Here is a 22799-nt window from a genome sequence, read left to right on the forward strand (position 1 = left end):
GCACATCTGTAAAATTGGGGACCTTGTTTACCAAGCAGAAATGGCTCTGGGAGGACCACAGTGGAGCATAAGCACACCCTCGAATTGTCTTTAATTCAGCCTTTCCCTTGATTCACAACCCAGCAACCCCCACCCCCCAGCACCCCACTAAACTCCACATCCTGGAATACGGGGATACGGGCTGCCATGGGACCAATGCCCACATTTTCCATTGAGACTTTGTTCAATAGCAGGTTTGGTTGTCGGGTGCCTGGGTGCCGACTGTACTCCTTCCAAGCTGCGAGCTTTCAGGCAAGTTATTTAGCTTCCCTGAGCCTTAGTCTCCTGGTTCCTCAAATGGAAATAAAATACTATAGCCTCAGAATTGTGGTTAGCCCAGACCTAGCACACAGTAGATGCCACGTGTTAGCCACCTGTTCCTAGGACTGTTGTCCTAGTATGAGGGGCCCGTGGGCTGCCTCCTATTTAAACCCACACGCCCAGTGCCAAGGACAGATTGTGGGCAGATTGTGAAGATCTGAGGTGGGCCAGGCTTGTCCCAGCCACAGGGCAACTCTGCAGCAGTCAGAGGCCAAGTCCGGCAGGCCAGGTGAGCAGTAGCTGCTGCCCACATGGGAAGTCAGGTGTCGGGGAGTGTTGGGTGGGTCCCACAGGTAAGGTTGGCAAACACGTACCAATTGGTGTTTGAACTCTATGAGAAAAAAGGCTTCTCTCTGACAGTTTCCAAGCACTGCTATTAGCTACCTTCGAAGTAGTGATTTCCCCACCATCCAGCAAGTTCTACCAGAGGCTGGGTGTTATAATGGCTCAGGAAAGGGATCCTACATGTCCCATCACACCCTGCAGGTACCCTATGACTAAGAGATATCCCTGCTTCCTATCTGGAATAGCTGTGCTGATTCTGCTTCACGTTTAATGCTGCAGAGCCTTCCCTGCAGAGCCATCAGCCCAGCTCTGGCACCAGAGACCAGGAATTCAGACAAAACTCAGATCCGGCCTGACCCTTGAAGCCCATGGCCTGGGCGTGGCCTTTAGCAAATCAGAAACATGCACACTGGCAACTTTAGAGGGTCTAGAGACCCCTAGCCCCACACTGAGCACCCCAGGCTGGTGGAGGAGCTAGTTCCATGATTGATTGCTAAGAGACTGGCGTGGGCCAAGCAGAGAGGCCAGGCTCCACTTCAGGGAGGAACTCATGATCTGGGGTGGGTGTGTTCACAGAGGAGGTCTCCAGCGTCCCAGGAGCGGGGTGTGTGTGTGTGTGTGTGTGTGTGTATGACAGATTATGATGGGGACACAGGAGGACTGTGGGTGGCTAAGGAAACCAGCCTGGCTCTCGGTGGCTGAGAGGCCCAGCCAGTGAGATACAGAACCCAGGAGCACAGTAGGCCTGGGGCAAGGCGGCTCTGCACAGCAATCCTGCTCCAGCCTGGCTGCTCTGGAACCACTTTCTCTGAATCACACCAGATGGACTAGCAGTCTGGATCCCCGTTTTCCACAGCCACTCCCTGGATAACAAAACACATGTTCTACAGCTATACAGTCTGAATGCTTAAGCAAATTAAAAATGTTTATTTATATGCATTTAAAAATATATCTCTCTATAATAAAAGGCAGCACACTTTGATCAAATGCTTTCCTTAAAATCAGCACACACCACTGATTCATTTATGGCTTGATGTGAGACCAGGAGAAACAGAGGAAAGGACAGACAGGTGGGAAGAAGGAAAGGGAAACAGGGTGAGTGCTCTGGTTGGGATTCCTGAGAAGGCACTTCCTGGGTAGTACTCAACCCTCCCCTGGAATGGGGGACAGAAGGCACTGGTAGAAGCAATTCAAACACACTTGGTAGGCGAGTTCACTGCCACTTTTATGATCGTAAAACTGGGACATCAGTGGGCAGATTGACTTCTATGGACAGCACCTAGAAAACCTTGCAGACTTTAACAACACGGACAATGGTAGGAGGAAAAGATGGCAGAACAATATGAATTGGAGGCACAACCTGGGCGAGGCCAGGGCATAGGTTCTAGGCCTGACCCTGCCTCTATGTCGCTGAAATTTGGTGATTTTGCAAATCCTGCCTCTTCTGGGCCTCAGTTTCCCCCTCTGAAAGGCCTGCCCTTGACTCCTGGGTACCCATAGGCCCTGGGACTCCATGGATGCTCAGCAGTCACCCCGTGATACTTCTGCTCAAGGAAGGCCAAAGCCCCAGCCCTGTTGCCTTCTCTCCCCCAGGACTGGCTCCCCTTCTCCCACCACGACTGCATCAGGAGGAAGCAGATGCTGCTGGGAAGAGTCCACCATGAGGCCAGCCTTGCCTGGCTCCCTGCTCCTGGGATTCTGGCGTCTTCCATAGGGTCTAGTGAAACTCATGCACCAAATGGTAGTGTGCTTCAGCTAAGCTGCACCTTCTTTTATAAGAACTGTGGTGAGAGGCTATGTGGGTGGGGAGAGTATGGCCTCTGTGTGTCCTTGGGCACCTGACCCCTCTGAAGTAGTCCCCTCTGGTACAAGGTGGGGATTCACCAGGCTGTTGGCAAGAATTAGAAACTAGACACTGGGTCAATGAAAGCTTTGCTTCACATTCACAGTCAAGGAGCTCCTTCCTCCTGGGTCTGGAGAAGCCCTGGCCTGCCCTGTGAGGAAGGAACAGCTGGGTGGGACCCAGGGAGAGGGGGAGCCTTGAGACCTGGCCAGCCTCTTCCCTACACCTGCATTTCCACTTAGACCCTTGTTGTCTTGTTCCCACTCGCTGTCACTCCCCAAAGGCCTCCACATGTTGGCTGATAGTAGGGTAACCCTATAATCTAGTTCTTTACTGGGACACTTTTGTGAGTGAAAGGGACACGGTTTGCAATGTACGGTGTAATGTGTATTCCAGGCCCGCCGGCAGGTACCACTTCAGTCCCACACACCAGTGCCCATGATCACTCCAGATAATGATTTCGGCCACCCCCCCCCCCCCCCCACTCAGCCACAGGCTCTCCAGACCCTGGCCACACTCTGAATGGTTCAGCCAGGTTCTGCAGGCAGGTGGCTCATTTTACAGATGTGAAATCACAGCATTCCCAAGGTCACAGTGCTGGTGTCCCAGAGCCCAGGTGCTCATGATCTGAGTAACAGTCAGGATGACACGGTGGTACTTGCCCTGACTTCCTGCTGGCCCAGGCTTGCCTGATTTATTTTCATCCCAAGGGAAACAGGAGTATCCAGGACCACCATTTACCTGTCCATGAGGCCCGACTCTGTCACTGGTGTCACTCCCTTGCTCTGTGACCTTGAATGATAACAACCTCTCTGTTTCAGCTTCCTCATCTGTAATAGAAAGATGATGCTACCTGCCTCTCCATGTCACTGTGTTGAAACAGCAAGACCTATCCAAGTAGTCTGGACTCTTTATATGTTCCAAAAAAATTCGTGGATTGGGTGAATATCTGAATTTTGTGGGCAGGAGTGGGCGTCCTCAGACCCAGTCAATAAATATTAACTGAGCCCTTCTTCTGCGCCAGGGCTAAATGTTTTCTATGCTCTATCCCCCTGAATTCCTCCCATCCTAAGAGAGATAAGATTCATACCCCCATTTCGCAGATGAAGAGGAGGCAAGGTCACACAGGGAGGCAGGGGAGCGCTGGGACACTGGGACCCAAGACGCGGCTGTTGGAGTCCCCGGCACGGCCGGTCTCCCTCACTGCCCAGCTGGGACTAGGGAGGCCCAGAGAGGGCAGGTTACTTGCCCAAGGTCACGCAGGAGACGGTGGCCTGGGCCTCCAGACCTCCGGAAGGTTTCCGTCGCGTACCCCCTGTTCGCGCGCTCAGCCCCTCCAATCCGCAGCTCTGCGTGCGGGGGCGCACGCACCCCCCCCCCCATCAGTCCGGCAGCCCAGTCTGTCTGGGTGTCTCCGCGGGTGTAGCGGTGCACCCCTCCCCAGCCTCCAGCGCTGCGCAGGGAGAGGCTGGGCATTGGCAGCCTGGGCCGGCGCCCCACGCCCGCACGCGCCCCACGCCCGCAGCCTACGGAAGGCAGCGCCGGCCCCTCACGAGCCCCCACCCCGCACGCAGCCGGAGCGCGGGAGCCGCCCCGGTCAAGGCGCGGAGGCAGGCCGGCGGCACGATCCGACCCGCGGGCTCCCTCTCTTGCTCTCTGCGCGCCAAGGAAGCCCCGCCGGGAAAGCCCAGCAACCCGCCCTCCGAGATGAAGAAGCTCCAGGGAGCTCACCTCCGAAAGGTAGGGCGCGGAAGCCGGGCGACGCGGGCGCACCTCAGGGAGGGGCGCGGAGACCCGCCCGCATCGAGGCCCCCGGGGGGTAGGATGGGGCACTTGGACCGACTCGGGGCTCTGGGGGAGACCAGACTGAGCCGGATTGCACGGAGGGGCGGGGTCACCGCGGGCTGCGGGGGAGCTCTAGCCCCCTCACCTCCCAGCTTCCCCGCTCAGGTCTGGAGGTCGCGGTGTATGTGGTGTGGGCGAGCGGGGCCCGGGAACAGGTGTCTGCGGCCCCAGGAAGTACAGATTTGGGGTAACTGGGACCAGGTTCCCACCCCTCCCCAGTCCCCAGGAACATTTCCCCTAGGGACTGCTTGTAGGGTGGGGTGTTGGAATAGCTGAACACCAGCCTTGAGCTGGACAAATTAGGGGGTTGGGGCGTGGGGGACATCCTCGGGCCCTGGTCTGTGCCCCCTACAGCAGAGAGCCAGCAGGGGGCCCCAGGCTTTCTTGCCCGTGCCTCTGCCCTGCTGGGCCCCTCCACAGGCTTCTTCTCCCACACCCTTCTCTCCTGGCAGCTTTAGCTTCCCTGCTGAGACCACACTGCCTCTCAACAGAGCTAAAGTGGGGCAAAAGAAGGATGGAGAAAATGGGCGACCCAGGGAATGTGGGCATGGGGTGGCAGCTGGCATGGGAGAAGTGGTCCAGCCTAAGTTCATGGGGCCTTGGGCCCTGGCCTCAGCCTCTCCCCCCACATTGTCCTGTGGGGCCAGACCCCCCAGCCAAGTTGTGTGCTAGGGAGAGAGAGGATTCGGGGAAGTTTTCTGGTCAGTCCTAGTCACGGAGCCAGAACTCCTGGGTACTGGGTTCTGCAGCCACTTCCCCTGTGACTTTGGGCTGCCATGTCGGGTGTCAGCCACCAACAGGGCCCCAGTATCCTGGGGTGGGGGAGGGGAGAGGTGGTGCACTCACTGGGACCAAGGACAGTTGTTCACAGAAGCCGATTATGTTGAAGACTCAGCTTCCCTTGCCTCTCCACCTCCACAACACACTCATTCAAGTTCCCTGCCCTTGGGCGGCCAAGCATGGCCCCTCTGCAACGATGGGCTTTTATTTTATGTGCTTACCTGAGTGCACTGTTGGGACCACTTGTGCATCTCTAGGTCTTCTGGGGCGCCGTCCTCATGCTTGTCCATTCTCCCACTCTCCCCTTTCCCCTCCCTCCCCGCAAAAGCCTCTGCCCCTCCCCGCCACAGACCTGCATGTATGCACATGCCCTGTTCTGTGAAGTCTCTTGTGGTCCTCCACTTCCAGAGTCCTGTTTTCCCACTTTAAAGACAAGGAAACTGAGGCACAACAGGTGTAGCAACCTAAGACCTGGAGTGAGGCCACCAGACCTCAAGATCCCCTCCCTTGGTCTCATGAAGAAGTGACCAAGGAGTGAAGTGCCAGGTAGCAGCAAAGGAGTGGTGTTGTCCAAGAGGAGCCTGGGTTGAGAGCTGGGTCTGCTCCTAATTTGCAGCTGGATCTTGAACTCCTCCTGTCCTCTCCCTGAAGCTCAGTTTCTTCGTCTGCACAATGATGGAGTTGCACCCCAGATCCCTCTTATCGCTCTCATCCTGAAGAAGGGCTGAGAACCTTGACTGGGGCCGTCCTACTACTGCCGGTGGTTCCCTAGTCCCTGCTGCTGCTGGCTCCTCCAGGGGGGTACAGATCTGGCAAACTCTGCTGTGTGTTCCTATGTGACTGGCTGGGGAGTGGGGAGATCAGAGGTGGGAGTCTCACACCCAGGCAGAATTGTGCAGCGACTCCTCAAGCTTCCAACCCTATCCCAGTGATGTGTTGCTTTCCTCTCCCGATTCTGTACCAGCTCCCTGGGATTCACCTCATGATGGGATTAGGGGCTCCAGGCAGGCATGGGATTGGCTCAGCTTTGGAGGACCCCATCCCCTGCCCCCAGAGTAGGAACAGGCCTCCCTCTGATTGGGGAAGGAGGGGGACGGAAGAGCTGGCAGCATCCTGCTCTTGGAACTCTTGTCACCATGGAAACAGAGAGCGGACAGCTCTGTGAGCAGGGAAAGGGCAGCAGCTTCTCGGGAGGGATCAGAGGAACCTCATTACTGGACCCTCCTGCCAGCTGGCCTGAATGGGGCTGGGGGATCACAAGGTGACAGGCCATTCACATTGCGCAGTACCAAGGGCCAGTATCAACTGGCTGCTACCCCAATCCTCTGGGGCTCACTTGGGAGTGGCTCTGGGGGCTGATGCTCACCGAACTGGAAAGGAAGCCATGGAGAAAGGAGCATCAGACAGAAGGGGTCTGGGAGCTGCTGCACCCCCATTCCGGCATGTTTGAAGTCGCAGCTGAGGGACTTCCCGGCATATTCTTTTTTCAACCCTTGGAGCCTGGTCACTGTAACAGCAGCTTTTTATCACGGTCGTTGTCACCCATGGTGATGCCAGCCTGTCCCCAGCACCACCACCTTCTGGCCGTTGCCAGCCTCAGGCAGGATCCCCACCAGATCCTCACTGTCACTGAGAGTTAAGCCAACACTGTCACCCTAGTTCTGCCACCAAGCTGACTGCCCCTACAGCTGCACCTCGCCTGTCATATTCACCCTCTCCGTGCCCACAATGCTGCTTAGACAACCCTTGCTGAACCTCCTCTGTTACCATCTGACTTGAGTGTAGACATCTACTTGGGTTGGGGCCAGAAAGGGCAATTTAAGAGGAAGAAGCAAATCTGGTCAGTGGCTATTTACTGAGTCCCTGCCCTGGGATCTGCTCTGGTGCCCAACCACTGTCAGGGTCCCCAGTGAAGTCTTTTTGTTGAGTCTTACCCAAAAGACTATTAGAGAGGAATTTTCTAGACATATATTCCTCCCAACCTCCCACAAGGAATCCCAGCATACGAGCTCCTTGAAACCCTTTTCAGAAATAGAACTGGAAAATAACATCTATTTTAGTCCCTGTTTAGAGTTGTGATGCCTAGTCCATTAAAGGATCTGACAAGTCCTGCAGCAAAGAAAACTTGTACTTTGTGTTCATTCAGTTTTATTCAAACTTCTTTGACTCAAAACTTTTTTCCAGTGACACTCATGAACAGTCCAGTTTTTGGAAACACTCATCTCTCCAAACCCCTCAATGCCCAAGTGGGGAAACTGAGGCTCGAAGACGCTTTGTGAAGTCACATGATGAGTTGGCCTACCCTAGACACTAGATACCCCGGTCTCTTGATCCCCAGTTCAGTGGGATTCCTATTTCCCACAATCACTCCTCACTGGAAACAGGGGGTCCTCTCTCCTTCTGAAACCCATGGCCATCATTTGATAACAGGCTTTCCTTCTCTGCCCCTGGGTCACACGAGACCACTTGGGTTTGATTTTCAGAGGCAAGCAGGAAATGTCTGTATGCCCCTTTCTCCCTACCCACCCTGGTGTCACTTGCTGGGCACAGCTCTCTGAATTTCAGACACTCGTCCTGGTGCCTCTGGGCTTCCTGGCAGGCTGGCGCCCTGGCAGCTCATGGACACACTCGCTTGCATCCAGTAGCCAGAGGAGCACGCCATCTCTAGCCCAGCCCAAGCAGAGGGTGCCCAGTGGACCCACGCCCTCCTCTAGTCACGGCAAAGGGGGCTTTAAATACAGCTGGCCTGTGTGCCATAGCACACGTGCGTCTCTGCTGCCTTTGGGCCTCCTCAGTGACGGGGGGATTAGGACTTTCTGAGATAGGTCACTGCTTAAGAAGCTTCTTGTTGTTCATGAACTATTTGTCACAATCCTTGAAGCCTCCCTGAGCGTCCATCTAAGCCCTCCCTTTGGGGAGCCCGTGGCTCCTTCTAGTCCTCTCTTCTCTGTGCCAATCTGCGTCCTCTTGTCCTCCTGTAACCTCTTTTCCTCAACATCCTCCTGTCTGGCCACCTGCCCTTTGAATATGCTCCAACTGTCTGTGGAGCTCTTAAAATGGGGTGCTCAGGACAGAGGAGCCAAGTTCCAGCTGTTGTGGTTGATGACACAGATTCAGAAGAAGGGCCCTCAGTTCAAGACAAAGGCTCCCCACTAACTGGTGGTGTAAAGCCTTGCGTACATCAGGATACCTCTTGGAGCCTCAGTTTCCCCCATTGAAGTGAAGCTTGGAAGAGCACTTAGTTGACAGGGTTATTTTGAAAGCGAAATTGGGTAATGTGAGCACACAGTACTGCTCAATACCCAGTCATCGTCATTCAAGTTCATAGTCACCTAAAGCCCCCGAGCTCTGGCAGCGGACCATAGTAGGCCAGGTGAGAGCAGCGAGTGTGACCTGAACCACAGTGCATCTTCGCACGCGCCCTGTTCAATTCCATGTTCTTATTTGGGGGAGTCATGGTTTCAACCTAGCTTCAACTTCCCTCCCTCACCCCTTTGCTCTCTTTTACTGGTAGCCTGTCACCCCAGACCTGCTGATGACCCCGAGTGACCAGGGTGATGTCGACCTGGACGTGGACTTTGCTGCAGACCGGGGGAATTGGACGGGCAAGCTGGACTTCCTGCTCTCCTGCATCGGTTACTGTGTGGGCCTGGGGAACGTCTGGCGTTTCCCCTACAGAGCCTACACCAACGGAGGAGGTATGGGCCTGCCGTCCTGCCGGAGGGGTGTCCAGGGCCACAGGCCCATGCTTGGAATGGAGTGAAGATTTTAGTGGCCTTGGCCTGTCTCCTCTGTAACCTTGAGCCAGTTGAGAGCAGTTTCTAGTGGCCTGGGGCCGGAGGCAGGGTGCTCACCCAGCCGTGTGACTTTCATCAGTCTCCTGGGATTCACCCCATGGAGAGGAGGGGCAGCTAGGCCCCTCACTTTCATCCCCAGCCTAAAAACTCACATGGCGCTCTCTCTAAGGCTGGTACTTCCCGAGCCTTGAGCGAGGGGCAGTGGGGCAGCCTCAGTTTCATGAACATATGCTCTTAATACTTCTCCCTTTTGCCACACACACACACACACACACACACACACCCCTCCTCCAGAACCCTCCTCCATCAATCATTCCCACTCTATCCCCACCTCCTGCTTCCTTCCACTCAGACTGCAAACACCAATTCTCTTCCATCTTAAACAAATCCGCCGATGTCCCTGCTTCTCCGTCAAGGTGCTATTCCAAGTCTCGTCAACAATGGCTAGGGTTGAGTGCTTCCCATGGCCAGGGTACTCAACCCTGCTTCCCTTGCCCTCTTATTTACCCCTGATGAAGCCCTCCTGGTGGGCACCTTTGTCTTGAAAAGGGGAAGGGCATGGAGAGGCCAGGTTCTTTGCTCAAGGTCAAAAGGTCACAGATCCAGCATTCCACTGGGGACCACCTTCTCCACACCTGTGTCTGTCAGCACTGGACATTCTCATCGCTCCCCAACTCATTAAGGAAATATATATGGCAGCGTGACAGAACCCCGACTAGAGCTGGAGGGAGTGAGGGAAAGATAGACCGGTGTGTCTGCAGAGTGAGGTTAGGCTGGCGTCTGAGCAGCCGGGAGCTCCATCATGTCCACAGTTCCCTGTGCTGCCCTGTCCTCCCTCTCCCGCGCTCCTGACTCTTCCCCCTTCCCGTGCAATGACCTCATTTTTTCCTGAGCCTGGCTTCCTCTTTGCACTGGGGGTGGTGGGCGGCTACAGATAATGCCGGAATGACTTCCTCCTCAGCGCCACTCTCTCTAGATGATTTTGGAGAATTGCAGGGCAGGTTTCGAACTGGCCTGGCTGGGGACATGTGCCTCGGAGAGGTGGGCAGGGAGCTGGCTGGTGTGACGGCGGCCCTTCCAGAGCCATATGGTGGTGGGCAGTTCTCTAAGGGAGCTGGTGGCTGAGATGAAAAAAAAAAAAAAAGAAGGGACACTGAGCACATGAGACCACAGGTGACAGCCACAGCATCAGAGGTGGCAGGAGAGGTGGGGGAGGAATGGGAGTAGATTGGAGCCAGATTCTGCCGGTGTTGACGTCTGGATGGAGGAGCTTGTACTTTCTTTAGCAGGGAATTCGCTCTTTCATTCATTCGCTCAGTTATTCATTCACAATACCTGCTCTGAACCCAGTTCCTCTCCTGATCTGGGCCCTGGGGTTGTAGAGTGGCCCAATCCCCACCTGCCCCCTTGATCCTCTGGCCTCCCCTGGCCTGAAAGAAGATAGTACCAATGCAGAAATGCTCCCTTATGTCACAGGTGGTGTCTGCCATGTTGGGGGGTGGCTGGGCCTGAGTAGGGGAGCAGCACACCCGAGAACCTCCCCCCACACCCTCCCCCTGCAGGTGCCTTCCTGGTCCCCTACTTCCTCATGCTGGCCATCTGCGGCATTCCCCTGTTCTTCCTGGAGCTCTCTCTGGGCCAGTTCTCCAGCCTGGGGCCTCTGGCTGTCTGGAAGATCAGCCCGCTCTTCAAAGGTGAGGTCTCAGTGGCCCCCAAGATGGCCTGGGTCTCGAAAGACAGGGAGGTTGTCCCCCACCCCCTCAGCCTCCAGGCAGAGAGGGCCGTGAAGCCCAGGAAGGGAGGGCTCCCCAGTGGCCATGCAGCCCGGCCAGCAAGAAGCCCCTCTGTCCGCCAGGTGCCGGCGCAGCCATGCTGCTCATCGTGGGCCTGGTGGCCATCTACTACAACATGATCATCGCCTATGTCCTCTTCTACCTCTGCGCCTCCCTCACCAGCAACCTGCCCTGGGAGCACTGCGGCAACTGGTGGAACACCGACCTCTGCCGGGAGCACAGGGGCTCCAAGGATGGCAACGGGGCCCTGGCCCTCAACCTCAGCAGCACCGTCAGCCCCAGCGAGGAGTACTGGAGGTCAGGCCCGCTGGCCGCGGCACTCTGGGGGCCCGGGGGCAAGGGCAGGAATGTACTCTGTCCCCCAGGGGTTCTCCAGCTGCGAGGCCAAGTTCAGGTGCCGTGTCAGGTGGAGTCTGGGTTTTAAGCCCAGCTCCTCACTTGACCTTGAACACTGTACTTAGCTTCTAAAGCTCCATCTATGAAGTGGGTAGGACGGTAGTGTCTCTCACGCCGGTGGTGAGGAGGAAAGAAGGCACGTAAGCCGTGCTGTCCACTAGCTGATACGGAGTGCTCAGGACACGCTGCTGCCGTGCGATAGCCCTCCTGTCGCCTCTGAGAGCCTCCCCTTCCTCCTCTGCCCAAGAGGGTGTTGATTGTCCCTGCTTCATAGGATGTTATCCATTTTTTCATTCTTTTAATAAATATTTATTGAGCATGACCTATCAGGAGGCAAAACACTTAGCATAGGCCAGGCCCAAACCTAGTAAAGTAGTAAAGCCCGTCTCTGGTCAGTCTAAGAAGAGAGCTAGGATTCTAGCAGCGTAAAAGATCACTGTGGGAATTACGCAGATAGTGCAGGTAAAATCCTCCCTGCGCAGCTACATTGTCCCATGAATGGGGCTGTCAGAGAATAGGTCTCAAAGCCCCACTTCATAGCTGGGAGAACAGGACTGAGAAGCTTGTCAGTAGGTGGTGGCAGATGCATTCCTGGAACCAAGACTCCTACATTCCTGATCGTCTTCTGGAACATTCCAGAATAGCCTGGCCCCTGGGTTGGGACTTGACTAACCAGACGACACAGACCAGGGATCTCAAGCCCTTTACCTGCACTGCCACTTTCAGGGGTCTTTCAGGCCACTTTCAGGGGTCCCCATGGAAACACCATGGTCCACTGTGTCCCTTGGGGTGCAGGCAGGAAGCAGTTTAGGAAATTCACTATGGGAGTCTATGCAGGGACTTTACAGAGGTGAGGGAATCCAGGGGAGGGAGAGGCACCAAGGAGTAGCAAGAGGGACAGATGTGCCACCCCCCTAAGCCAAGTGAAGGAGGGCCTGGAACCAGGGGAGATGTTTGGAACCTCAGAGGAAGGACTGCCCAGCAAGAATTGTCATGGCCAGATGCTGATGGGGTATGTGTGTGTGTTTGGCGGGGTGGGGGTGGGGTGGGGAGGAGTGGCTTGGGGAAGGTGTGTATGTGTGTGTGCAAATATCCTGACCCTCCACTCTTCCACCCCCCAGTCTCCTACTGTTGGGTCCCCTTAACCAAAACCAAGTGAAAGGCGAGCAGACAGTCAGTCTGGATGATGGGGTCTGTAGAGACACCACCTGGGTGCAAGCTGACCAGTGGAGGACTGAAGGCGATGGGGGGGGGGGGCGGTATTAAATGGAGAAAAACCAGGAGATCCTCGCAGGCTGGCGTGGCTTTGGTCTATGTCCATGGAGTATGACAGGGCGACCAGGGGACGCTCAGACGTTTGTCTCCCACAGCCGCTACGTCCTCCACATCCAAGGCAGCCGGGGCATCGGCAGTCCGGGGGAGATTCGCTGGAACCTCTGCCTCTGCCTGCTGCTGGCCTGGGTCATCGTGTTCCTCTGTATCCTCAAGGGGGTGAAGTCCTCGGGCAAGGTGAAGCTGGGAGGCCCTGGAGGCCTGAGGTGGGGGGACGGGAGAGGACTTCCTGGAGGAGGTAATGTGTGGACCGAGTCTGAGAGGATGGGTAGACTTCATTTGGAAAGAAGGGAGCGAGAGGGCATGGAGGTTGGTGGGGAGCACTGAATGAAGAGGGAAGTGGAGGTAAGGATGGCATGGCTAGGCTGTCTCACAGGGCTAGAGGTGGCCAAGGCAGGACCTATTATTCAAAATTAAATTCTTGCCCAGCACCTCTTGCCCAGCCACTCTGAAGGGGCTCAGCGAGTGTTTGTGGAGTGCTTAGAGGGTGGGCATACAAGCCAGGGCTCTTCCAGATGCAAGGGACCAGTGCTCAGTTGTTACACTCAATTGGAAAAATCTGAAGGTTGAACTTCAGGCACGGCTGGGCCTAGGGGCTCAAATGATATCAGCATGTAGTTCTGTCAGTTTCTCAGCAATGCTTTCCTCCAGAGTGGCTCCTTCTCAGGCTTCACTTTTCATGAGGTTGCCCCTAGCAGTTGCTGCTGACATCGTACCTGCTAGTGAAGGGCTCTCCCTTCCCCTGGTTTGCAAAAAGCCTAGAATTGAGCCTCTCTGGGTGGGCTGGGTAGTGTACCATTCCCAAACGCAGAGGCCAGGAGGATGGCATGAGCTGCCTGGCTGGGTGTGGGTCCCAACTCTGGAGCTGGGAATGGAGTCCATCCTAGCTAGGCAAAGCTGGGGTGCTGTTATCTGAAGAAAGCCAGTGAGATGCTGGAAAGGCAAAATCACACATGTCCATTGAAGGTTGTAAAGGGCAGGAAGGGCCATAAAGCTGTTTTGGAAGGGCTCAGAAACTTCCCGAATGTATTTGTGCAATCATTTATACATTAGAATTTGTCCTGCTACAAAGTACTGAGAAGTGTCTGCAGAACCATTCAGAGAAAGACTAGAAAGACAGTGTGGAAAGCAGCTAGAAAGTAAGGAGATCAGGTCTGGTGAGAAGGAAGGCAGAGGGGCACTGAGATCTGAGGGGGCTGGGGGCCCTTAGGAAGTGCTGGAGGCTTGGGAACATGGGGACTGGGCTGAAGGAATTTGGGAGTCAAATGTCTGATGACCATCAGGGGTAGGGGTGAGGTGCAGAGGTCGGGGCTTGGGAGGGAGTGGACACACAGGAGAGGGCCCCAGTCGAGGCAAGGGCCTGGCAGCCCAGACTGGAGCCATGGTGGAGCTGGAGAGGGGTTGCGGTTGGGATGGCCTCAGAAGCAGTGATGGTGAGGGGGTGAGGTTATGGATAAAAGCTGTTCCTGTCCTGGACTCCCCAAAAGTTGGGGGGAGCTAGTAAGATGGGGATTTCAGGAGGAGGTGCAGGGTGGAGAGGAGTCTTTGCCCCTCTTGCCATCCAGGTAGTGTACTTCACGGCCACGTTCCCCTACCTCATCCTGCTCATGCTGCTGGTCCGAGGAGTCACCCTCCCAGGGGCCTGGAAGGGCATCCAGTTCTATCTCACACCCCAGTTCCACCACCTGTTGTCTTCCAAGGTGAGGCCTTGGGCTGGGGTGCAGAGGGAGGGATCTGGCCTGAGGGAATCCTCCACTGAGACTCCCCAGTTCCAGACACTGTGCTTGGTACAGTGGTTTTCACCTGTTATTCTCGACAATCCTATGAGGTAGATGTTATTCTTCCACTTTATAGATAAAGAAACTGAGGCCTGAAAGAATCAGTGAGTGGCCTCAGGGAGTGGCCAGCCTATATCCATCTGGCTCCTGCGCCCGGGAGGGAGTTGGTAGTGAGATGGCAGCAGCAGTAGTTTCTGTGTTGGTGGTGGCCATGCCCACCCCTGCCTAGCATGTTGCATGCATATAGTTAGGTAGCTCTATGCATATCCCCTCATTACAGATGAGGGACCTTGTGCCCAGAATGGCAAGGAAGTAGTGGGGCTGGAATCCAAATGTAGCCCCTGCCAGTCCAGGCAGGAAGGAAGGTGCTCCACAGACTTACTGTCTATATGAATCTATGGAAAACTCACATGAGGCACCACTTCCTTCAGAACTGGACCAAGCTTAGAGATCAACTGGATCCTGGCTGGGGAAACTGAGGCTCAAAGAAAGGAGACACTTGCCCAAGTTCTGAAGGGTCAGTGTGGGAGCAGGCTGGCACTTGTGAGCCAGGCTCTTCACCACACCATCCCTGGACCTGACACACCGGAGCATCTCCATTCTCTGTCCTTCCCTGTCACAGGTGTGGATCGAAGCTGCTCTGCAGATCTTTTACTCCCTGGGTGTGGGCTTCGGGGGTCTCCTTACCTTTGCCTCCTACAACACATTTCATCAGAACATCTACAGGTGAGTGCAACCTCTCAGATCCTGGGAGGGGAATGGCTGGGGAGAGGAGTGACTGGGGGATTGGAAGTGGTTGAGGGAGGGGGGAGGAGAGGGGCTGGGGGTGAAGCAAGGGGGGAAGGGAAGGGGCTTTCAGGGGGGGAGGGGAGTGGCTTGGGGGTGGGGATTGGCTGGGGGAGGGCATTGGCTGGGGGGAGGGGAGTGAGTGGGGGAGGAAGGGGCTGGGAGGAAGGGAGGGGCTGGGGTGGAGGATAGTGGCTGGTGGGGAGGGTCTCATGCGATGAGGACCTGCTCACCATGGCCTGTGCCTAACCTTCTCCCACAGAGACACCTTCATCGTCACTCTGGGCAACGCCATCACCAGCATCCTGGCTGGCTTCGCCATCTTCTCTGTCCTGGGTTACATGTCTCAGGAGCTGGGTGTGCCTGTGGATCAAGTTGCCAAAGCAGGTGTGCAGGGCGCCCAGTCCTGGCGGGCGAGGATGTGTGCCTGGCACGCTGGGCTGGCGAGGGCGCATGGGTGTGGACCAGCAGTGTTGTAGATGGGTACATCAGGTGTGTGCAAGGGAGTCCAAGTGCCAAGGGATGGGTGTGCAAATGAACGTGTGCCACCCTGGGTCTGGAGACAAGCAAATTCTGTCTGTGACGTTTATGTTTCATCACATCTTAGTAATTTGCCTCTCTTGACCAGCGAGTCACGTCCAGTGTCAGGAAGCCTCTGTGCACTTGCATCCAAGGTGCAAATGATCTTGTGAATCTGTGGCTTGTGCCAATGATGTTTCTAAGTATGTGTGTTAATGGGATTGTTTGTGCAGTGATTGTGAACATATGTGTATTCAAATGAGGTTTTCTATCTGGGTCTGGTGTTTATTCATATACTCATTATTTATTCATTTATTTTATCAACTTATGTCCATTGAGGACCCACAACGTGCTTGCCTGTGTCACAGGAATTAAGAACGTGTCTGCAGCACGTACTTTGTGTATATCTCTGGGTTTGGCTAAGCGAGTGTGCCCCAGCTGGAGTAAGCGGCCGTGTGCACTGGAGTAGGTGTGTGGGGGCCTGCTGCACCCCCAAGGCTGACCAAGTGCCGGTGGCCCAGGCCCTGGCCTGGCCTTTGTTGTCTACCCGCAGGCCATGACCATGCTGCCTCTGGCGCCCTTCTGGTCCTTCCTCTTCTTCTTCATGCTGCTGACTCTCGGCCTGGACAGCCAGGTGGGCCTTGTTCTGCCAGCGGACCCCTTGTGCAGTGTGTGTCTGTGTGTGAGAAGTGTGACTGTGTCTGTTTCTGTGTGTTGTGTGTCTGTGTGATAGGTGTATGGTGTGTGTGATGTGTGTCTGTACGTCTTGGTGCGTGGCTGTATGTGTGAGAGGTGTGCCTGTATCTGTGTGTGTGGTGTGTATGCAAAGTGCAAATATGCGATGTGCTCTGTGTACTTGTATGCCTGCGTGTGATATGTCTGTGTGTCTGTGTGTGTGTTGGGGGGTAGGGACAGAACACATCCCCATCCCCCTCAGTTTGCCTTTCTGGAGACCATTGTGACAGCTGTGACAGACGAGTTCCCATACTACCTGAGGCCCAAGAAGGCCGTGTTCTCGGGGCTCATCTGCGTGGCCATGTACCTGATGGGGCTGGTCCTCACCACAGACGTGAGTGGCGCTGCGGGGCAGGTGGGCGGGGCTGGGAAGCCCGGTGTCCATGACCAGGCAGAGCACCCCCAAAGTCACCTGCTTCTTTCTCTGTGGGAAGAAACTGGTCACCCAGACCCTCTCCCCCAAGGAATAGCCTTGTCTGTAACCCAGAGCCCCCCTTGGCAGTCAGAGTGCGTCCTTGCCAGGACAGAGACCTCAACTCCTTGAGCCTATTTTCCTGCCATTGGTAGGGAGCCTGCCCCTAGGGTTCCCTGAGATGGAAGCAGACATTCAAAGGAAAGGATGTCCTCATCTTGCCCCCCGCCCCCAGCCTGGCTGCTTCCTGCTCACTTCCTACCTGGAGAAGGAGCAGTGGCAGGGAGTGAGGCTTGGGCAAGTGGACCCCAGAGTTGTGACTTGTGTTCCAGGGGGGCATGTATTGGCTGGTCCTTTTGGATGACTACAGCGCCAGCTTCGGGCTCATGGTGGTGGTGATCACCACTTGCCTCGCCGTCACCCGGGTGTATGGTGAGCAGGGCTGTGGGGGGCAGAGTCGAGGCTCCGCACCGTGGAGAGTGGGAGTGGAGAGTGGAGAGTGGGGCCCCTGCACTGCGTCCCTGATCCCAAGGGCTGGGGTTTCCAGTCTGGGCAAACGGGTGGGCTGGGGGCTGCTGGCGCTTGTGGGGCCCACTGGTGGATCAACCTCGTCCCCTTCCCGCGCAGGCATCCAGAGGTTCTGCAGAGATATCCACATGATGCTGGGATTCAAGCCAGGCCTCTACTTCAGGGCTTGCTGGCTGTTCCTGTCCCCGGCCACGCTGCTGGTCAGTGGCGGGGGGAGGGCTGCTGCTGAGGGCAGGGCTCCTCTGGGCATTCGGTCTGGCAGCCCTAGCCCAGAGGGACCGCTGTCGGGGGTGGAAGCGGGGGTGGGCACCAGGATGCTGTTCTCCCCTCTGCTGATGCCCCCAGATGTTGTGGTTGTGCTGGACCAAGCCCAGTATTTGGTTGGCAAAATGAATGGGGCTTTACTCAGGTCTCTGGGCCTCAGGGCTGGGGCTTTGAGGCTGTGCTTTCCCAACCTTGGGGAGACCCCTCTCAAGGATAGACCATTTCAGGAATTAGGGTGCTTCCAAGCTAGGCTATAGGGTCAGCATCGGGTCAACTCAGAGCAGGACTAGCTCGAGCAAGGCCAAGTTGCAAAGGTGACCCTCTCAGGTTCTGGTGTAAGTTAGAATTGGGCCATCCAGAATTGGGCAGTGGTCTTTCTCAGCTCTGGGGATGGCATTGGGCTGGTCTATCCCAGTCTGACAGTCGCTCAGACCTGGGGTCTCCCAAGCCCGGCCAGTCGAGGCCCTCTGTGACCTGGGAGCCCCACCCGCAGGCCCTGCTGGTGTATAGCATCGTCAAGTACCAGCCCTCTGAGTATGGCAGCTACCGCTTCCCAGCCTGGGCAGAGCTGCTGGGCATCCTCATGGGCCTGCTGTCCTGCCTCATGATTCCGGCCGGCATGCTGGTGGCTGTGCTTCGAGAGGAGGGCTCGCTGTGGGAGGTGAGTCTGCCCCAGCCCATCTACCCCAAGCTTCCTGACCACGGCCCCACCCTGAGTCCCCTGGCTGGGGCCCATCTGCATCAAGGCCTCATCCGGGACCCTGCAGGCATCTTTTCACCCAGTCTGTAGTTTTTCTAACCAGCACCTGAGCTATGATCCAGCTCAGACCCGCTTGACAAGATCGGGCTAGAGTCCTGCCCCGTGCCCCCAAGCCCCTATGGCCCGTGGAGGGAAGGTGGCACAGTCAAAAGACCAATCATGGGGGCCAGTGCCCACATGTCTTGGGGAAACCTGAGAGGACAAGGGTCTTGCCCATGGTGAGTCAGGTGAGTGTTGGGGCTTGAAATGGGCCCCCAGCTTCCTTAGAGTGGGCTGTCACCCTCTTTCTGAGCCCAGAAGCCTTGGTGCAGCCCACCAAGGTGACTTGGGCATGGGGTGAAGGTGTGAGCCTTTCCAGCGGCACAAAGGGTACACGCTGTGTGGTGCAGGCACTCACCTCAGGCCTTAGAAGAGGGAAGTACTGACTGCAGGACCTTGGATGAGCAGTGATGCTGTGTGACCTTGAGCGGGGCCCTCCCCTGCTGAGATGGAGCTGAGTGAGCCTGCTAAGGTCAGGAGAGAGACTGAGGCTGAGTTACCCACCCCCACCCACCCCCACCACTCACCCCCATGTGCATAGGAAGTGTGCAGAGCCAGCAAGGCTTTTTCACAAGAGCTTATTGTTAAATATTCAACAACCTTGTGGCCAGCTTGAAATTGACACCATTGGGGATGTTCACATCCCCGAAGCTGGGTACAAATCAGACCTTGGCACAGGCACCCCTCATCTAGCATGCTGTAGCCGCCCCTCCCCTTGGTTACCCTTCATCCCATGTCCATGTCTCCACTTGGAGAGAGGCTAGAGCCCTTCCCTGGCAGAAGTGGGTTGTGACCACACAGCCCAGATCGCATGGGAGTCCTGGAATCCCGTCCTTCAACTGCAGCGTGACCTGGGGCAAGCCCTTCCCTTCTCTGCCCTTCAGGAGCCCCATTTGTCTCTGTGCTGGAGAGCAGGGTGTCTGCCCAAGGCAGAAGGAGGGGCGCTGCTAGCTTCCCAGAATCTCCTGGTTCTCCAGCCTTGCCCTGCCTCCCTCCTGCCTGCCACTGCACCCACAGCAGGGAGAGGGGCATGTTGTTGGAGGTGTTGGGCACTGCAGAGGACCATCCCCAGCTCAGGGATGCTCCCTCACAGACCAGGGCTTCCACCGCTGACGCTGGTGTTGGAACCCCAGGTCGGCCATCTGGCAGCTGCATGACCTCAGCAAGTTAATGTGCCCCTCTGAGCCTGGGGTGCTGTCATTAGCATGAGGGCAGGGGCATAACACAGGGGGAGAAGAAAGCAGCTTCTCAATGTCGTCAGTCCAGAAAGTCAGAGGTTGCAAAAGTTGAGATAGGGTCAGACGGCCCAGGTTCAAGCCCCAGCGCCGCCACTTTCCACCTGTGTGACCCTGGCCAGCTCAGTGAGCCTCTCTGAACATCGCTTTCAGATACTGTCTTGTAGGGAGACTAACGACTAGAGAAGCCCACACTGGCACAGCCTGAGACACCGTGAGCACTTTTGGTCCCCAGCTAGGGCTTCTCCCTGGTGATTTTATCCCAGGGGACATTCTTCAGCGTCTGGAGATAGTTCTGATGGTCACGAGAGGATACAGGTGTGGGGGAGTACAATGGTGGGCAAACCTCCCCACGTACCCAGCGGTGAGCCCCACTCAGAGAATCCCCCAGATAAAGCTGTCAACAATGCTCATGCTAGAAACCTCGGTCTCTGCATTGGCATTCAGCTGGAAGTCCTTGCTCTTGGGAGCTTGTGTTTTAATGAGGGCAACAATGAACAGAGAGACAGTGTAGGTGGTGGTTAGTACTATACTTAAAGCAAAACAAAGGAATAGAGAGACATGGAGGGTAAGTGTTCTGGCCAGGGTGGTAAGGGGGAGACCTCTCTGGGGAGGTGACAGAGACCTGACCAAATTGATGAGGTGACCTGACCAAATTGATGAGTTGCATCCAAGCAGAAGGGCATCTGTGCAAAGGCCCTGAGGCAAGGGAGGCTGTCATGTTAGGGAACAGCAAGGAAGTCGACACAAGAGGGGCTGGCAGGAGAGTGGCAGAGCCACCATCACTGAGAGAAGCAGGGCTGGGACACAGAGGCTGTGGTGGGTGTGGTGGGGATCCCCTCCGCGAGAGCACTGCCAATGGCAGGTGGACAGCATGCTCCAGGTACGTTTCCGTAGTGTCACCATGTTTGAATGTGGAGCCTGACCAAGCCCCAGGCCTTGCACATCTACCCTTTGGCGGGGAGGCCATGATTCCCAGGTGACAGAGAAGGAAGCAGAACTTATGTTCTTTGCCCAAAGGTCACCCCACTTGTAAGGGGCATAGCAGGGTTTTCCCCTGGGTATGGCGTGACTCCCTGGGGAAATACTAGAACGATATTGACTCTCCCTAGTGTGTTCCAGGACTAATCAGGTGGTGTGATGGGGTCTTTGCCGGGTGCCTGACCCTGGGGAGCAGTCCCTGAGAGCTGGCCCTTTTCACCACTATCCTTGCTCTGCTGCAGCGACTCCAGCAGGCCAGCCGGCCGGCCATGGACTGGGGCCCATCGCTGGAGGAGAACCGGACAGGCATGTATGTGGCCACCCTGGCTGGAAGCCAGTCACCCAAACCGCTGATGGTGCACATGCGCAAATATGGGGGCATCACCAGCTTTGAGAACACTGCCATCGAGGTGGACCGAGAGATTGCCGAGGAGGAAGAATCTATGATGTGAGGCAGGAGGCAGGTGGGCAGGAGGCCCTGGCCACAGAGGGCAGCTGTGCCCCTGGGTTCTGAGAGGTCCGAGGCTGTGGGAGGTTGCCAAGCTGATGCTGGTCCTCCAGTGCAAATCCCTCCTCGTGGCCTCTGCCTCTCCTGAAACTTGTCTGTCCCTACACACACACACACACACACACACACACACAGACACGCACACACACATGCACATGCACATACATGCACACATGCACCCACACACACTCCCATTCAAAGCTGAGGATGGTCCAGCTCAGCCTCCACTTTGCAGATGGACAAACTGAGGCCAGGGAGGAGGGACTTGGCCAAGGTCACATGGCCAGGCCTCCTGACCAGCTAGCTTCCTTTCTCATGTGGCCACAGGTACCACCCTGCATCTTTGATTAGGGCCTAGCCCCTTCTCTGGGGAGCCTGCTCCACTCACTTCAACATAACTAGAGATAGCGGGGAGACTGGGCATCACAAAGCCCTGCCATCGAGCTTTTAGCAAGTCGAGTGGAAGAAGGATCCCTGTGGGTCACATGCCAGGGTGACCTCCAGGCTTCCTGAAGGAGGTGGGACTGAGGGCCCTAGAAGTTCAGAGAGAGAGGAAGGGGGGAGACGGCCTTGGTGAGGAGTTGACCCAGCCCAGAGGTGGAGGTCAGACTGCTGGCCCCTGCTCCTCCCCTGGAGCACAGACTAAGGCGCAGGGGCAGGGAGTGTGGTGCTAGACATGGGTGTGACCAGTTGACAATGGGGTCACATGGGGATGAAAACTGGCCAGGACAGGCGTCCAGGGATGGTGGGGTGGGCAGCGGGTTTGCATGATCTGGTTAGGATGTAGGTAGAATATATTCTGGGTCAGTGCTGGGTGCAGGGTGGAGGTGGGAGACCTGCAGAAATGGGCAAGAGGAATCCTGAGCTAGGGTCGGGGTAGGGAAAGATAGGAGGACTCCCCACTTCTGAGAAAGGCCCACAGTTTCCCTCACTGAACCCCATACTCCCTAGTGCAGGGAGCCCGGGGCACAATTCAGACATGAGAGGAAGCCAGACCCACGCCAGCTGCAGAGATAGGAACCAGGGGAAACAGTCAGGCCTCAGGGCCCCCCCTCTCTTCCCTTCTCTCCCATCCTGGTGGCCCTCCCCATGCCCTCTAGCGCCAGCCACTGCTGGGAAATTGGCAGTGGGTGATCAGGACACTGAGTGACTGGGAGGTGGCCCACCCGCGTGACTGTCTGGTCCTGATGCTGCCACTCTGCTCCTGGATGTGGGCCCTTGGAGGTGGGCATGGGACAGAGGCAGAGTGCAGGGTCAGCTGATACCCTGGCCTGTGGCCAGAGCCCTGGGCGCCTTCTGTTCTTGGGCATGGATACCAGAGGGCCCGCCCTGGGGCCCTGCTTTCCTGAGAGCAGGGGTTGTGAACAGCTGAACGATTTCTTGCACATGCGTCCCCAGGTCTCCGTCTCTCTCCTGGTGTCTCCCCAACCCATCTGTGTCCTGTTAGTTTACTGTTAATAAACACCAGTGTGATCACCCTCCTTGCCTGTCTCCTGCCGCCGAGTGCCCTAAGGTGGGTAGCACAGGGCGTGCTGGCTCTCGTTGGGCACATGTGGGAATGGAGCCTCCTTTCTGGTCTCTGACTCTTTTTGCCCTGACATTCCTCCATGGCACTGGGCCGCTTCGTCCCCTCTTGTTCATCTGGACCAACTGAGGCCCACCACGGGAAGAGACCTGCTCTGGGTGACCCGGCCGAGGCAGGTGGAGCCAGTGACAAACCAGGCACAGGGACGCCCTCTCTTCCTTCCCCACCGACCTGCTGCGAGAAGCTGGAGCTGGAAGATCAGGGCTGGGAGTTCTCAGGCTGGAAAGATTTCTGGTTC

At 56.4% G+C, this 22799-nt stretch overlaps 1 protein-coding gene across 1 annotated transcript; it reads left to right on the forward strand.

Annotated features, from left to right (window-relative positions):
- Positions 1-4078: 4078 nt before the first annotated feature.
- On the forward strand, positions 4079-20920 carry SLC6A7 (solute carrier family 6 member 7; the record flags this gene model as incomplete). Its single annotated transcript, XM_084252571.1, has 14 exons — positions 4079-4228; positions 8628-8811; positions 10473-10604; positions 10766-11000; positions 12470-12608; positions 13997-14131; positions 14832-14935; positions 15258-15382; positions 16036-16148; positions 16452-16583; positions 16994-17093; positions 17289-17389; positions 17947-18114; positions 20711-20920. Exons 1-14 carry the CDS (start codon positions 4196-4198, stop codon positions 20918-20920), a joined length of 1911 nt encoding a protein of 636 aa, XP_084108697.1. The 5' UTR covers positions 4079-4195.
- Between the last annotated feature and the right edge of the window lie 1879 nt (positions 20921-22799).

This window comes from Talpa europaea (genome assembly GCF_964194135.1).
Source record: "Talpa europaea genome assembly, chromosome: 13".
In the NCBI taxonomy this organism is placed as follows: domain Eukaryota; kingdom Metazoa; phylum Chordata; class Mammalia; order Eulipotyphla; family Talpidae; genus Talpa; species Talpa europaea.